At 38.8% G+C, this 17,365-nt stretch overlaps 1 protein-coding gene across 2 annotated transcripts in view; it reads left to right on the top strand.

Moving 5' to 3' along the window:
* The window catches only part of Ano4 (anoctamin 4), a 342,978-nt gene that overhangs the window by 257,440 nt on the left and 68,173 nt on the right, over positions 1-17,365 (top strand). For both annotated transcript variants that reach the window (XM_017798033.1, XM_008832628.1), the window contains 5 exons: positions 1,592-1,647; positions 3,980-4,101; positions 6,509-6,643; positions 8,201-8,297; positions 14,244-14,304. In XM_017798033.1, coding sequence (XP_017653522.1) covers positions 1,592-1,647; positions 3,980-4,101; positions 6,509-6,643; positions 8,201-8,297; positions 14,244-14,304 — 471 coding nt within the window. The remainder of the gene's footprint in view (positions 1-1,591; positions 1,648-3,979; positions 4,102-6,508; positions 6,644-8,200; positions 8,298-14,243; positions 14,305-17,365) is intronic.

Below are 17,365 nucleotides of genomic sequence, written 5' to 3'. Positions count from 1 at the left end.
GGACCTGAATAGACATTTTTTTCAAAGAAAATGTGCAGCTAGCCAACACATCTATGAAAAGGTACTCCACATCACTAATCATCAGAGAAATGCACATCAAAATCACAGATAGATACCACTTCACACCTGTTAGAATTAGAATGACTTTTGTCTGAAAAACTGAAATGAGAGCTGCCGAGAGTGTCAGGGAAAGAGCCCTGAACACTGCTGTTGGTGGGAAAACAAATGGTACTGTCATCATGGAAAACTATGTGGAGGCTCCTCAAAACCTTGAAACTAAACTGTCATAGGACGTCCCACTTTGGGGTACATATCCAAATCTAGAAGAATGTTGAAAAACATTTCTAAAATGAGTCCACTTTCATTAGGCATGAGTCATCCATCAAGATATGAAAACAGCCCAAGTGTCTACTGAAAGAATGAATAAAGAAAGCACAATATATAAGCAGAAACATGTTCAGTCTTTAATACAAAAGCCTTGTAACAACATGGATAAATTTGGACATCTCATCCAAACACAGAAAGACAAATACTCCATAATCTTACTTATATGTAAAACATAAAAGTCAAACTTTTAGGCAAAGCAGAGAGCAAAGTGGTAGCCATCAGGCTTTGAAATATGGGGAAATGGGAGAGATGTTGGTGAAGGTGTACAACGATTTAGTTATTAAAAAAAAAAGCTATCAGAGCTAATGGAAACCTTTATTATTCCACAAAAGTTGACCCCATGCTGGCAAATCCTTTGGTCTTTGATTTCTTATTTCTATTCCCCCCCTTAAACTTCATTGTATATATATTTTTATGTAACCTGCTTCAAGTTATTTATGGAAAATGTATTTAAAATTGCCTCTCTTTGGAATAATAAAAAAACTAACAAAAATAAATAAATAAATAAATAAATAAATAAATAAATAAATAAATAAATAATCAAGCTCACCAGGCATTGTGGTACACAGCACTTGGGAGTCAGTGGCACTCAGATCTTTGTGAGTTCAAAGCCAACCCAGTCTACATAGTGAATTCCAGGCCAGATGGACCTACAGGGAGACCTGTCTCAAAAAAATAGAATAAGATAAAAATAAACAAGCTCTAAGGACCTCATATATAGCATGAGTGATGATAGGTTATTAATTTGAATAATATGGTTACCATGACATAATGTGTATTTATACCATATCATGAAAATGTATACCTTGAATCTACTCAGTCTTAAGCAATTACATATTTAAATTTTTTATTTAATTTCTCAGCTTTTAATCTGTTTCCTCCAAGATAGCTAGGACATAAGCTCTTGCTCTCACCAAGTGGGTTCAGATCACTTTTGAAAGCCTGGTTTGTGCTTTCCTGAACGTTCTGCCCTTACTTTATTTAGTATTAAATAAAGGATTGACGTTCCATGTTTTGTTTTGTTTTGTTTTGGTTTGGTTTTGAGACAGGGTCTTCCCATAGCCCCAGTTGGCCTGAAACTCTCTTTGTAGACCAGGCTGGCCTTGATCTCACAGAGATCTTCCTGCCTCTGCCTCCCAAGTGCTGGGATCACCACGCTTGGCTCAAACTCCGTTTTAATTCAATGGCTTTCTTGTTGCTTCAGGTCTGAATCGCTTGCTTACCAATGGCTCCTATGAAGCGGCCTTTCCCCTGCATGAGGTACTGTATTGCCTTTTCTCCGTACTTTTCTTCAATTTGTTACTAAAATTGACTTCCATGGATACTTTTTAACTTGTTAATAAGGCATACATTCAGAATTGATTTAATTTGTTCAATGAGTAATTAGGGAGAGTCTACTTGCATACCCCCATCTCTCCCTGAGCATCAATTTCTTTCTCTCATTTTATGTAATTGAAAGAATACTTAAATCAAGAGTCACTCAGCATGAATTCAAGAAATGACTTAAGACTCTAAGTCATGCAATTAAAAAGGCATTCAAATGAAGTTAGCAGGGGAGGGTAAATGTTCTTGAACTATATAGATTTGGCAATAAACACATTTTTAGCTTTTATTTGAAAGCAAGAGATGAAACTACTTTGCAAAGTCTCAGATAACCAAAAGGTGATAAAAGGAAATTAATATTATACTCATCATTGTAAGATATGAATGTTGATATTTTCTTTATTTGCTTAGAAGTAAATATGACTTTAGCAAATCATTTATAATGATTTTTATAAGTATAACTGCAATTTCCCTTAATTTGACTTTTCCTAATGGATCTTGGATTTTTTAACCCAGATTCTGTCCCTGGGTTTTCAGGGACACAATCCTCATGATGACTGAGAGATTGCCATTTTCAGGGTTCTGAGCTCTGACTCTCTCTGAATCACTCTAGGAACTAGAGACAAATATCACAGCTCCTGCCCTCTAGCACCTCACAGAATAGCCAGGGGAAAACTTTAGAGGGAGCTCCAACTCTGTGTAAATAGAAAAATCTCTCCAAAGTACACTTAGTGTTTGCCTTGCAATGTTTCTTTTTATTTTAAACACTAAGAAGCTGCCAAATGTAAAGCAGAGCTTCTAAAAAACCTTTTTATTAAAAGAACTAGAAGCTGCGGTCTGGGGTCCTATTCACAGCTTGCCAGGAGAAAATTTTGGAATGCCAAGCAAACATTTTGACACAATGGTTTTCTGGAGCCACAAGTAATTGATTCTGAGCTCTAAAGATAGTCACTCATTTTAAAATGAAATGGAGATCCTCTTTAAAAGGTAAAAACTCATTCAATTTTATGTCTTACATGGTTTATACTGAGGTCAATATTGTATAACTGTATTAATTGAACTGTGAACCTAAAAATTTACAGCCACTTTTGAAAGAGATGTATCCTTGCTCTGGAAATTGTTACTGAGTATGTTAAAGCTGTAATGAAAAAAAGATAGATATTCACTCAAACCATTATGTGGTATCCTATAGTTATTAGCATTCCTGAGGAAGTGTTTCAGTGGGCACTTATATTCCCATTCACTCCCAACCTTGTATGGCCAAGGGACAGAAACACTTGAGCAAGGCAGGTGAGCAAACATGAGAGTGTCCAAAGAGATGCAGCTGCTCAGCCCTACAGTCTCTAGTGCTCTTCCCCAGGGCGTTGATACATCAGTGCATCCCTGGACACAGAACAGAGAATTTCCAAATCACTAATACAGCAGCAATGCCATCATTCTGACTTCTCGCTTTCAGTTTAACTTGATAATGCTGTTTTGCCTGAAAATAACCTTCAGAGGCAAAAAGGGAAGCTGTTGTTGCCCTGTTTCGTCTTCAGAGTTGAAACAGAGGTTTAAAGAAAGGTTCTCCCTCCCCTCAGTCGCACAGTGATTTTGTCATTGAGCAGAACCAAGCCCAAGTTTCTTTATGCCCAGCAAAGTTCCATTAAGAAAGCATTTCCAGGCTAATTGACTTAGTCTGCCTATTAAAGGTATCGTCTACATTTGTAAAACTGGCGTTACCATGAACTGACAGAAAAACATCCACCTCTCTGTCTTCATTTGTTTATGAGGAGGTTAAACTGGGCTTGAATTATTAGGGCCTAAAGGCAGTGTCCAGCTTTTACATTTTAGGATTTTCATGTTCATTAGTCTATGTGACAAGGCCACAGCTATGGCCACTTATTAGCAACCTTATTTTGAGAGAAGTGGGGAGAGAATGAACCAGCTTTGTGCCTGGCCTCTGAGGCAGACTCTTCATTCATTCCAAGCACGGAAAAAACACATTGAGGTGGATGATGGATTAGGAAACCAGCACGCAAACTTTAGGTTTGTCTAAAAAGTCCCAACTAAAAGGTAGCAGAACCAAACTTGAGCTCAGTCAGCCTGATTCTCATAACCACAGGCTTTTTACATGCCGACATCAGCACCTCCCCTTTCATAGTGAAGGAGCCCTTCTTTGCCCTTCTTACCCCTGCAGCTACTCTTGCCTTAAGACTCAAGTGTCGCCATCTCCATTTCCTCATGGCTTTATGAGTGTTACTCACTGGCAGCCGTATTCTTTTCCCAGGGAAGTTACAGAAGTAAAAACTCCATTCGAACACATGGAGCTGTAAACCACCGGCATCTACTCTACGAGTGCTGGGCTTCCTGGGGCGTGTGGTATAAATACCAGCCTTTGGATCTTGTAAGGTGAGTTTTTAACTAATTGCAAATATAAACTTTGCACTGAATAATGATGGTGACACGCCTCTCTGGGGAAGACATACGGCTCTTGCTCGGATGCTTCCTTCCTTCAAGAGGAGGTTGTATTAGGGACATTGGTTTTTATCAGTAACACTGATGGCCTTTCCTTCAAATGGGCGGGCCTTAAGGAAAAGCCATGAATGAGACAGAGATGATGAGTTAGAACTGTCATAAGTCTCCATGAGGAGGTAGCACCCGGGTGACTGTTATGGACAGATTGTCCTCTACAGAGGTGATGCTACTTTAATGTATTAGTGACAGTCTAGAACATTGTATCCTCCAGGATGAGTATTCCTGATCCAAAAATCCAGACTGTTTCACCAATCTTAAACTTTAGGTCACAGATGTGGCACAAGTGGAAGTTCCACACCTGATCTGCTGTGATAGATCAGTCAGTACTGAGGTACAGTGAAAATATGTGGCCATGTGTATGAGGTGCATATAAAACAGAAGCAGAGTTTGTGTACAGACTTGGGCTCTTTCCAAAGACATCTCATTATGTGTATGTAAATTTCAAAATTCAAAACTAGGAGTCTGAAAATTGAAACAATGCTGAGCCCAAGAATTTTTGGATAAAGAAATTATGCAGACAGCACAAATGAGGTAGTGTCATTCCAAGGTGTTTCAAGTTTTTTTTTAAACTAATAACCTTTAAAGATCATTTTAATTTTTAAGTCAAAAAGTGTATCAGTCTTTAGCCTATGATAATTGTATGTTTGATTTTTATTTTATATTATCTTGATTTATCCAACCTTCTGTCATGGCAACAGCCATATACTCTGACATCTCATTATTTAAAGACTAGTTTTTAAAATATTTTATTTATTATTTTTATTTTTATGTGTATGAGTATATTGCCTACATGGATGTAAGTTCACCGGTGTCATGTAATGCCCATGGAGATCAGAAGAGGGCATTGGATCCTCTGGAACTGGAGTTTCGAATGGTTGTTAGCCACCATGTGGGTGCTGGGAACCAAACCCGGGTCCTCTGCAAGAGTAATCAGTGCTCTTAACCACTGAGCCATCTCTTCAGTCCCTTAAAGACTAGTTTTTAAGCCTGAGTAATAACAATCCATAATCATAGATTCTTCATTAGAGAACCATATCTAATTTCTTAGCTGGATATGTTTCATTTATACCTAGACATTAAAAACAATAATCATAAAATGAAAAATAAATGAACTCAGGGGGGTGTAACAAAAAGATGAGTCCCTTTTGATTCCATCCCCCTGGGTAGTTGTTCTTCCTACCAGAGCCATTGTTGCCTGGTTACCACTGTTTACTTTGCATAACCCAAGGATATTGATAAATTGCATCCTGTTTTTTGTGGGGGTAACAAATGATTCCATTGATCTGAATGAGGAGAAAATATTTCCTGAAATAAGATCATTCTCCCTTGACCAGAGTAGCGCATGTTAAATAAGGTACAGAGGGGAGAATGAAAGCAAATTTTCTTCCCAGTCTTGACCTTGTTAACTTCCGAATTACACTTACTAAAAATTAAAGATCATTGCTGTAGCAAAACATCTCCATCAGGACAGTGCTCTGACTGAGGTTTTGTGGTCAGGATTACCTAACTGCCCATTGTATTTCTAGGACTCTGATAAAATTGTTGGCAAAGACAAACAGAAGCCATGCTCTCTGGAATTAAGAAACTCAGTTTCCTATAGGAAAACAAGACCTACATATTTGAGACAACTAGAAAGAAGTTCCAAATCATGCAAAATTAGATAAAACATTAAGAGAAACTGTAAGTTTTATAAAAGTTCAGATAAGTGGAAAGGATGGATATGGATCAGAAGCCACATAAGAGTCTGTAGAGCTGAAACCTGGTAGAATAACAGGGCGTGTACTGGCCAGGCAGGAGGCTGGCGTAAAGCACAAGCAAGGCTTGAAAAGAACAAGTTGATGAAGCATCTCAAGACTCTTGTCTCTAGAATGCTTCTTGTCTTGTAGACTTTACGTACTCTGTATCTTTCAAATCTGACCATATTCTAGCATCCTGGCATCTCCTCGGGCACTTCTGCTGCCTTCCGTCTTCACCTGGACAATGACAGGAGTCCCCTACCCAGCCCCTTTTCCCACATTGACTCCTAATCTGTGTTCTCAGAATAAGCTCAGATAGAATCATGTCCTTTTATGGACAGGTTAATTCTATTTCCAGTATAAATGCATAGGAGAATAATTTCATCTCCGAGCTCAAATTTGATCAATTAGATCTTCCTTCTCCTTGCTCACCTTGTCTGTGTTGCCAGGAAAACCACTACAAGACAATATGACTGAGCAAAGACTTACAATCCTTAACTTTGCCTACATTGCTGTAATTTGCAAGACTCTTGTGTCTCAAATAGGCGGTACTTCGGAGAGAAGATCGGATTGTATTTTGCCTGGCTGGGCTGGTACACCGGCATGCTCTTCCCCGCAGCCTTCATTGGTTTGTTCGTCTTCTTGTATGGAGTTACCACTCTGGATCACTGCCAAGTGAGGTATGGAGAGCTCATGGGTGAGCCTACCTTTGCTTAGTATTTAGAGATGTCAATATAGTGTATACTTTGAGGATATTCACAGACTGGATACATGTAGCTTCTCACTATAACATCTTTTTCATAAAGAATTCTCAGTAAGCTGCTGATGCCTTAGGAAGGGCTCAGAGCTGACAGTTATTTCCTTGGTTTTCTCAAAAGAATATAGTTTAAGACACTCATAGAGGTTTTATTGAAAAGCTGCACAGTGACCTAAAATGACAGTATACCTATTAAAAGTGAATGGTTTTGCCTCCCGCCTAAAGAAATATTTCCCTTTCTATGATAAGAACAGCAGACCCCAATCTTATCTGAAGAAATATTGGCAACTGACTGCTGCCAGATGAGGAAGAGCTGAGCTTCCTAAAACAATGAACTCTAGATAGGCTAACTAGACTTAGTGGATAGACAAGCACTGAGGATCAGCTGGGGGCACTGACAACACAGTGGACAGTAACAGGGATGACAGAGTATATGGGCTCCAATGAGGATGAGGCTATGGGAGGGTGCCATTTGGGATGTGGGTATGTAGATGAATAAGATTGTTTGGGATGTTCTGTATGAAATATACATGAAAAATCAATAAATTTAAAAAATGAGTTACATTTGAGGAAGAAGCACAAAAATTTGCTTCATGTTAACTATTAGATGTGAAAAACATTACCATTGAAATCTACCTGGTGACTTTATATCCATGCTCAGGTGCCAAGGATCTCAGAAGTAACTGACTGTGACTAGTAATAATCAGATATATAGAGATTAATGTTATATAACTGTATTAATTAAACTGTGAACCTAAAAACTTACAGCCAATTTTGAAAGAGATGCATCTTTGCTCTGGAAATTTTGATTGACTATGTCAATGATATTATAATGAAATGCTTCTTCTGATTATGTAGTTATTAAATAAATAATTTTTTAAAAAATACTTACTTTGGGTGCAGGGGTTAAGAGCAGGTACTGCTCTTACAGATGACCAGAGTTTGATTCCCAGCTCATTACCACCTGAAACTCCAGCTCCAGGGAATCCAGCATCCTCTTTTGAACTTGGTGGGCACCTGCATTCCTGTACACATGCCCATATACATTCATACATAATGAAATATAATAAAAATAAATCTTTAAAAACCAAAAATATTAAAAAATAGTTTTCTTCCAGGATTAAGATCTCTAGTTATTTCACTCATTAATTTATCATGCACACAGAGATAGAGGCTGTCTTTTTAGGTATCTGGTTGATTCTATAAGCATAACCAATGTTTTGTTTCATGTATTTTTCCAAGTTTAATTTGTTAATATGGAAATCAAGCTTTATAAGTAAGGTTTATCAAAACATTAACACATGCAGGGACTATTTGCATTAACTTCAGGAAAGACTGAAAAGTTCCTGGGGGCAAAAATCTTGCACTGGGTTTCATTTATCAATTGGTCATTCTAGTGAAGTTGCAGAGGAAAAAACTAACACATTCCTAACACATTCTGTGTAATCAAAAAGCAGTCCTTGTCTGTTCTCTTTTCCAGTAAAGAAGTCTGCCAAGCTACAGATATCATCATGTGTCCTGTATGTGATAAATACTGCCCCTTCATGAGGCTGTCAGACAGCTGTGTTTATGCCAAGGTAATTCCACATAGGCAGCATTTTAGGTGAGATTGAATTTAGCTATGCCTTCCTGAGGACAGCAGGTGACCATCATTCTCCTTGTTTGAACCAATAATTCTGTTGAAAGATGCCCTTAACAGCATCGTTCAGCTGTTCAGCATTCCAATGCAAATATGTTTTCTGATGTTATGTATTTAAAAGATGTATCTCCAGGTTCCACCCCAAGAAGCAGCAGCGTGGTACAGTGCAAAGAACACTGCTGTTAAGTCAGTGAAAGTTCAGTTCAAGTTTTGTTATTTGAGTCATTTATTTTTATTACTGATTCACATAGGACAATGATGTAGGTCTCTCATAACATTAGTTCTGTCAGAATCACTGTGCTTTCTGTTGTTTTGCTCTTAGTAATCCTGTGGGCTGTATTTTTATGTTTTAAAATATTAGAGAAGAGATATATTCTTAGTTCCTTTTTCTGTTGCTGTGATAAAATGCTATGACAAAAACAACTTCATGAAGGAAGAGTTATTTCGGGTCACAGTTCCAGGCTAGCACACAACATGGTGAGGAAGGCATGGTGGCAGGAGCATGAGACAGCTGGTCATACTGTATCCACAGTCAGAAAGTTCAGCTAGCTTTCTCCTTTACACACAGTGGAGGATGCACGCCCTGCAAATGGTGCGGTCTACTTTTAGGGTGGGTCTTCCCACCTCCACTAACCTAATCAAGATAATGTCTCATTGGCATGCCCAGAGGGTTGTCTTCTAGGTGATTCTAAATCCTGCCAAATTGGTCATCGATATTAATCATCACAAATACAAAAGTTGTACTAGATTGGCAAAGGGATCCAGGGCAGGAAAATGGCTGAAACTTCTGCTCTAGGCACTCCATGACTAATTCAGAACCCTGGATATCCAGGTATTATTCCTGCAGACCTAGGCTATATGCAGGTTCAGATTTTTATTCTATTCTCTAGCACTTGTTTGTCTAGGAACAAGTTACTTACTTTAATCTCTGTGATCCTAAAGTTTATTAATCTGCAAAATGGAGATGCAAAACAATAAAATCTCGGTGAATGACAGCTGCAGCCACTTTCCTCTTCTTTACCATTGTTGCCGGGATTGTCTCCCTCCGTTCAAATCCAGCCCAGCTACCGTTCCTTTTTCCTTGTACAGATGTAGCCTTTCTGGGACTGAGCTTCTCATTCCTAAAATACAGTCAGCACCTGCCCTCTCTGCCGCACTCCATGACACATCATGCTAGCTGAAGAGCGTATACATGAAAAGTGCTTTGGAAAACACCAGGGAATGATGCTGTGGTTTCTGTCATGAGCTACTGCATGCCTTTTTCTCATGGCATACCTTGCTTTAATAAAATATTAAACATTCATCAAGTTCCTAATGGTTTGTTTTTAACTTCAAGGCAGTTTCATAATGCAAAACAAAATCTGGAAATCTTTTAAGACCCATTGCCTATCAGTGTGCCTAAATTTCCAGATATAAAAAGGGTTGGAAGATTTTTATCAAACTTCCGTCATTACTGCAGCCTGGATCTATCTAATTACTCTGCTTAGCTTTGCACTGTTTTGTTCATTCAAGAAGAGAAAACATTTGATAGGCACCCTACAGCCTACCCATCCATACTGTTCACAGCACTCCAGCTGGAGTCCTGGGGTGGAGCCCAAGTTGCTGCACTCAGCTGTGATTCTATAACGATCTGGGCCAGAGACCATGTCACAAGTACATGTCACAGGAGACAGCAAAAGCACAAAATGTTTCTCTCTACCTTTGAACGGCACACACATAGACCAAGGGTATAAGGACAAATAAGGCAGACCAATCTTGGGAAATAGAGTTGGTGAGGATCAAGAGCTCTCTGTCAGTGATATAATTTGCTGAAAAAATGATGAGATAAACTTGAGTGGTTCAGAGTTTTAAAACCTTCCTTTTGGAAAACCTCAAAAACAAAAGCCTGGGGTTTCGTAGTGTTGTTTGTTTTCTAGTTTGGCATTCTGTGTGTTTTATTGCTTTTGAAGGGATTTTTCATGTGAAAAGATACGCTTGAGTGAAATTTTCTAGGAAATCCTTAATAATTCCTTAAATGAACCATCAGGAGTAGTTTACTCAAATTTCATAGGAGCTTTTGTTGGCAGTTAATGTACTTAAGATCTAGAATAATAATGGTTTTAATTGTGACAGTGCAGTACTACATAATGGTGATGCCTGAACAAAGACAGCCTGCCTCTTAGCAACCGTTTCAACCAAGAGTGAGTTCATCATGAGAACTTGTTCTTTCAGATTTCTACCCAAACAATGCTCACAAACAAATGCCTTGCTTTATCTTTATTAAAACTACACATCCAGCATGAAATGGGGAAGGAAAAGCAGAATTTGTCTTATCAGAGAATTTATCCTTTCTGACCCCGCTGACTTAGAACAACACACATAACCACAAACAGATGCTGTTAATTTAATACCACCTATTATTTGTAACACAAATGGGATCATCAATTTCTTTCAATGAATATTCAATGCTTGAAGTGCTTGATATTCATAGTATGCACATGCACGCATGTACACACACAAGTGCACACATGTACATTATTCTGTATCAAGGGCAAGGAAGGGTCATAAGGGATTAAAGTTATATGTTTAGGTTACAAGAGGAGCCCAAGACCTAGTAAGCTTGTTTATGTTGTAAATAAAACATAAGGCTAACTTTGGTTGCAAAGTTAGGCAAAAGTCATTTGTCCAGAAAAGTCATTCCTACATTTAATGCTGGGTTTTTCCATAATAATTTCTAGGCCAGCCTGCATGTGTTATTTCTAACCTACATAACAACTTCAAGATCAGCATTATTAACCCCATTTTACTCAGAGTAGTAAAGCTTTCTCATCCCTAGTCATAAAGCAGTAAATTTGGGCCTCAGTTCATCAGAATACACAATATATATTCTTTATCACTGTGCTCTACTGTGATGTAAGATATTTAGATTCTGAATTTTATGTTTGTCTTCCTTAAAGACTTACTAAAATGAAGAATGACAGAATCAGATTTCTGCATGTTTCTTTCAGAAATATTTATTTAGAAAGTCAGGGTGGTTTCATGGGGCTTTGTATGTACAAGACTACTAGATCAGAATAGATTCTAGGTCCAGTTCAACCAATGACTGCCATGTTTGCTGATCAGAAGGAATGTCTTACCCTCATACTTGGCATGTGAAAGATGAACCCTATCTCTAATGGCTTAAGCAGGGAGAGACTGACAGGCTCATTTCTCTGGGGAAAAGAACACACCAGATAGCTCACAGCCTAGAACTGGCCCTCTCCTAGCCCACCCGTGCACATATTCATCCTACAGACATGTTCCCTTAGTGTGATAGAGAAGGTGGCCACTGACTATTGTGACTCTGAGCTTCTTCTGTCTTCCATGCTTGTCTCCTTATGCATACTTTTTACTTTAAATTCTTGGTTATTGAACTGAGGATAAATCTCAGTGGCAGAGCATTTGTCTACCATGTGTGAGACTTTGGGTTCCATCGCCATCAGTGGAAAAATACTTGCTTTGCTTCTTGGTCTGCTGTTCTAGAGCATATACCCCTTCAGAAAGTATCTGTCAGGATGGGAAGATGACTCAGTGGATAGAGAACTTGCCATGCAATTGTCAGAACCAGAACTCGGATCCCAAGCACCCATGTAAAAAACCAGGGAGAGGTAAACAACCTGCCTGTAATCCCAGCATGCTTAAGTCACACAGGAAATCCCCAGAGCACGTTAACTAGCTAAACTGGCTGAAACAATAAGCTTGGGTTTGACTGAGAGATATAAGGTGGACAGTAGTCACTGAGGACCCCTGTCATCAACCTCAGGCCTTCACACACAGATGCGCACATGTGTGCACACTTGATCTACCTGTGCATGCCCACCCATGTGTGAGCAAACAACACACACACACACACAGACACACGCACACATTTAAATTCTTGGTTATTGAACTGAGGATAAATCTCAGTGGCAGAGCATTTGTCTACCATGTGTGAGACTTTGGGTTCCATCGCCATCAGTGGAAAAATACTTGCTTTGCTTCTTGGTCTGCTGTTCTAGAGCATATACCCCTTCAGAAAGTATCTGTCAGGATGGGAAGATGACTCAGTGGATAGAGAACTTGCCATGCAATTGTCAGAACCAGAACTCGGATCCCAAGCACCCATGTAAAAAACCAGGGAGAGGTAAACAACCTGCCTGTAATCCCAGCATGCTTAAGTCACACAGGAAATCCCCAGAGCACGTTAACTAGCTAAACTGGCTGAAACAATAAGCTTGGGTTTGACTGAGAGATATAAGGTGGACAGTAGTCACTGAGGACCCCTGTCATCAACCTCAGGCCTTCACACACAGATGCGCACATGTGTGCACACTTGATCTACCTGCACATGCCCACCCATGTGTGAGCAAACAACACACACACACACACACACAGACACACGCACACACACACACACACACACACACACACACACACGCTAGTTTAAGACCACCTTCCATCTGTTTGGGACATCTCAGAGTCTTTGTTCTTGTGGTTGTTGGTATCTGGAATCTATCATCTCTTTCCTATGGTTGGATTTGGCAAAGGGCACCATCAGATAAACAACTGACCTCTTTATTGTGAACAAGAAGTTCCTATAATCTCACCTAGTCTAAATCACACACTCCCAAACTGATAACTGCAGCAGAAAGCTGCCTCTGTTGAAATGTTTACATATTTGCCCCAAGGAAGTACTTTGCTGGGTCCTGTTTTGAACCATGTACCCCTTGGAAATACAGAGATCTGTTATGTAGGGGGAAAATATCTAGACAGCCCAAAGCAATGCAACTGCAATTCAATGCAGAAGCCACCCTCATGTTACAAACAAGAACTTCCACCAAATATCCAGGTAGGGGAACATGAACCAACCACACACCACTGGAACTGTCAGGTTTGTGTGATACTGGATGGTCAATACCAGCTCGATGTTCCATCTGGCCTGTGAAATAAATAGAATTCATATTTTGTGCCACATTTACACAAAGAGATGCTTCCCATCTCTCTTTCAAGAAAGAGAAAGAGTAAGCTTTTGGAATAATGGGAAATTCTTGACACTAATACAATAAGGAAATAAGTACCTGTTTATGCTAGGCACATTCTCCAAAGAACAGTAAAGCATATTTTATTGGGAAGTATAAAATGCCCGAAAGGTTATACTTTATGAACCTATCAGTTATCACTTCAGTTTGGCATGGACTTTGGTGTGACTTATCCTGGAGGTGGAAATAAGTGTGACTGTTTTGTAGTAAGAATGGATACTTTTTCTGTTGCTGTGGTGTTTGCTGCAGAACATATTATTCTAGTGATAAGGTATTGCTAATTGGTGTTGTATTGTGTGCACTAGGTAAATATAGTGATTACCTGAGGCTTTAATGGAGGTGGAAGTGGATGTTCATAATGGTTCTGGTCTCTCACCTTTATAATGCTGAAAGACAGAGAAGAGCCCACAAAATGTTTGCTTAAAACTGTATAAGTGAAAGAGCCATGTTTATTGAAGTCAATAAACAAGGCATTAAAAACAGTGTTTGGGGAGTTAAGAGTCTTTAAACCAGCAACAAAAGCACCTTTCCCTAAACATAGCTATATTCACATACATATAGATGTGTAAGAGTTTTTATAGTGCACAAAATGTAATTCTTAGTAATACTATTGGAGCTGCTGATAAATGTTCAAATGCATGATCCTGATATAAAGGGAACAAGTTCTTTCTTCCCCATCTGAACTTCACAGTTAGAGGAGACCCCTTCTTACTTATTGTCTGGGGGGAATATTCCCCAAAGAAACTTTCAAACTCATTGTATCATCATAACTACTTTATGCAGATTGAAAAGTATCAATTATAATGTTGTTCAGGAGCACTTAGCTTAACTGATTCTGTTATTCCCAGGTGACCCACCTTTTTGACAATGGAGCTACTGTCTTCTTTGCTGTTTTTATGGCAGTCTGGGGTAAGTGTTCTACATCCATGAAGCTTGAGTTCCCCTTGTCTGCTGCATGACATGATCCTGTAGATCCTCATTTTGAATGTGAATGGAAGAAGCTTGAGTAAATTCAGTTGGATTTTCTGTAAGCGGCAAACTGGTTACTAATTCATTTGGTTTATTTTTGAAGCTGTACAGTAGAGACGTGTCTGATATTTTTCCTCTAAAACCTTCAACGGTTTCATCCATAGTCCTTTAATATAGAAAAAGAAATAAAGCTTATAATATCCCAAATATTCTAGAAAGAAGGTAATACCCATTTCAGTACAGTGCTTCCAGCAGAAAGGGTGAATGTGTGCATGCCCACTTTTAGGTTTCTTTCAGCTCTACATAAAATAACCCCCTTATGGAGCTATTTTCGGACTGAATCGAGTCATCTCCATCATGCTAGCTATGGCAGATACATTCAAATCTTTGAAAGTATGAAGACTTGGTGGAAATCTTAACTCCTCTTCTTATAGAGCTACAAGTTGGAGCAAGTTACCCCCATTGATTTCTTAGAAAAGTTGATTTAATATATCTATATAGTCAAATAACTATGAAGCTTTAATTTAAACATACAGGAAAGTATCTGGACAAATCATAGTGACAATTAATGCCAGTTAACCTTTGCAGAGGATATTCATGGAAGAATAATAAAAAGACAAACGTTTTGCTACAGATTTTCAGTTCGGATTTTTCTGTGATTATGCATTTATTCAACAATTTGAAATGCCAAAATTTGAAGGCTGCTTTAAAACCTTACCAACTTTTAGCTTAGCCCTAGCTTATTGTTGCTTGGAATGAATATCAGAATCTGCCCCATCTTTCATGACCCAGATGAAATGTCATGTGCTGCCACCAGAAGATAGCCTTCTTGGTTTGAAATTCCACAGTATTTGGTTTATATCCCTCTTATAATAACTGTGTAAATTTCATATACAATTTATCTACCCTACGAAGTTTATCTTCCACAAAAATCACTATAGTCACTGGAGATCTCAAGTATTTTTAATGTATCGGATGATGGATTTATGAATAAAGTCGAATGAATAGAAAGAAAAAAATGGGAAGAGAAGGAAATGCCAAAAACATTCATTTACAACATAATAGATACATTTAAATGGTCTTTTGATATGTAGAAATATAAAACCTTGTTTCCCTCAGAAGGCTTACTATAGATGCACTGTACCTTCCTTATGCAGAAAAATTTCTGCTTGCCACGGCTTTGCTGAAAGTGCATGGATTGAGCCCTTCAGTTGAATAGGCATTTGCTGCAAGATCAGTCAAACTACCTGCTGATGAATATCCTGGGAGATGGCCTGAAGAATGCCCAGACAGAGGCTAGAGGGCCAGCTGGCCTCTTGTGCTCAGAAATATGAACTGGAAAAATGAAATGAGATGGGGACTTTGCTACAGAAAGAATTCACACTGAGCAGTGCACAGGGGCCAGTAGGTAGGAAAAGAAACCAGGAGCAATTATACGGACACCAAAGCAAAGAAGTAGGGGGTAAGATAGAGAAAGTACAAAAGCCATCTGGTAGGACATGTAAATGATCCCCAAAACAAAAGCAAAGAAAAATGCCACTAAATAATTTTATTCGTAGTTTCAGATTGATGATCCAGTTTCTCTTGTGTCCGATGTCTCTCAGAAATGCTGGCATCCTTATCCTATCTGTGAATAGGCTGAGTTCTGTGGGATTCCTGCCTTCCCTGGTAGAATTTGTGACAATCTCTCACCATTATACTATCCTTAAATCCTTGATGCAGTTGTGTCCCTTGGAAAAAGGAAGAGGGAGGAAGGAAAGTAGGAAGAAGGGAAGGAGGAAGAGGAAGAAAAAGAGGGCAAACAGAAACTAAGCTAACCCTCACACAGTTTTAGATCCAGGACTGAGCTTGGAGGTCAAGAATATGTATCTTGCTTTCCTAGAACATAGAAATGTCAGTCTCCATGAACAGGAAGCATAATAAACCATCTAGTCCTTAAACTTTATCATTGTTACAAATGATATGCAACTTTAAAAACTGGACTTATTTCTTAAATCAGTGGTTCCTACTTTTTCAGGTCACAGCGCACACATATAAAATGGAAATAGCTGCCAAGCAGCTATTTGGGCATTGGAAGAGCTTGCTCATGGCCAGGGATAGGGCTTCCATAAGCATCCTCACCAGTAGCTCCAAGAGCAGAAAAGGTTATTTGCTATTCCCAGCATATGAAATGGACTAGCTCTTCCTTGGACCACCAATCTACTGTGTAATGAGATATGTTTCTGTACAAAGAGTAGTATAGTGGTGTTATTTATGAAGAATTAAATACAAGCCTCCAATATCTACTCCAATGTTTCTCCAGTTTTAAAGACCCCTTGAATGATATAAGGTTTATCTTCCCATACCTTAACCCTGAGACTGCATAGATTTAAATTTAAATTTTTGCTATAATGCCCTTTCTCTCTAAAGTAGAAGTTGTCATCTCTCTCCCAATACCACTATTTAAAAGAAGTTACATCCCTATTTTTGAAAGTTGGAATGTCTTGTGTTATGAATAACAAATAAGTTTTTTTAATGTTTTAGCTATTATTTTTACTTCGTATGAGTGTATGCATGTGTATAAGTGCACCCATGTCATGCAATGCCCATGGAAGTTAGAAATTGGTATCAGATCCCCTGAAACTGGAGTCACAGACTGTTGTTAGCTACCATGTGAGTGCTGGGAACTGAATCTGGGTCCTCTCCAAGAGCAGCCAGTGCTCTTAAGCTCTGAGTGCAAAAATAAATTTTATATGTCCCCAGCCAACCTCAGCTGATTGATGGTAGCTTCCTGGAGCATGGGGTTAAGAAGATTCTGGGATTACAAGTGGGTGTACTGGATCTCTGACAGCTCTGTGCTGAGGGATATGTGCAGGATGATTCTGATAGATCAGTAATAAACTTTGGACACAAGAGAACATTTTAGGGCTACTCCAGGCAGAGCAAGCCTAGAATAATTCAACCCCTGAATTGCTTCATATTGGTTAACAACTTAATGTTTGACTCTCGTATTATTCCCAGG

The sequence above is a fragment of the Nannospalax galili genome, unplaced genomic scaffold, assembly GCF_000622305.1.
Source record: "Nannospalax galili isolate Female #2095 unplaced genomic scaffold, S.galili_v1.0 scaffold415, whole genome shotgun sequence".
Classification (NCBI taxonomy): Eukaryota; Metazoa; Chordata; class Mammalia; order Rodentia; family Spalacidae; genus Nannospalax; species Nannospalax galili.
The sequence above is the reverse complement of the archived record's forward strand: the minus strand, read 5'-3'. Positions and strand labels throughout refer to the sequence as shown.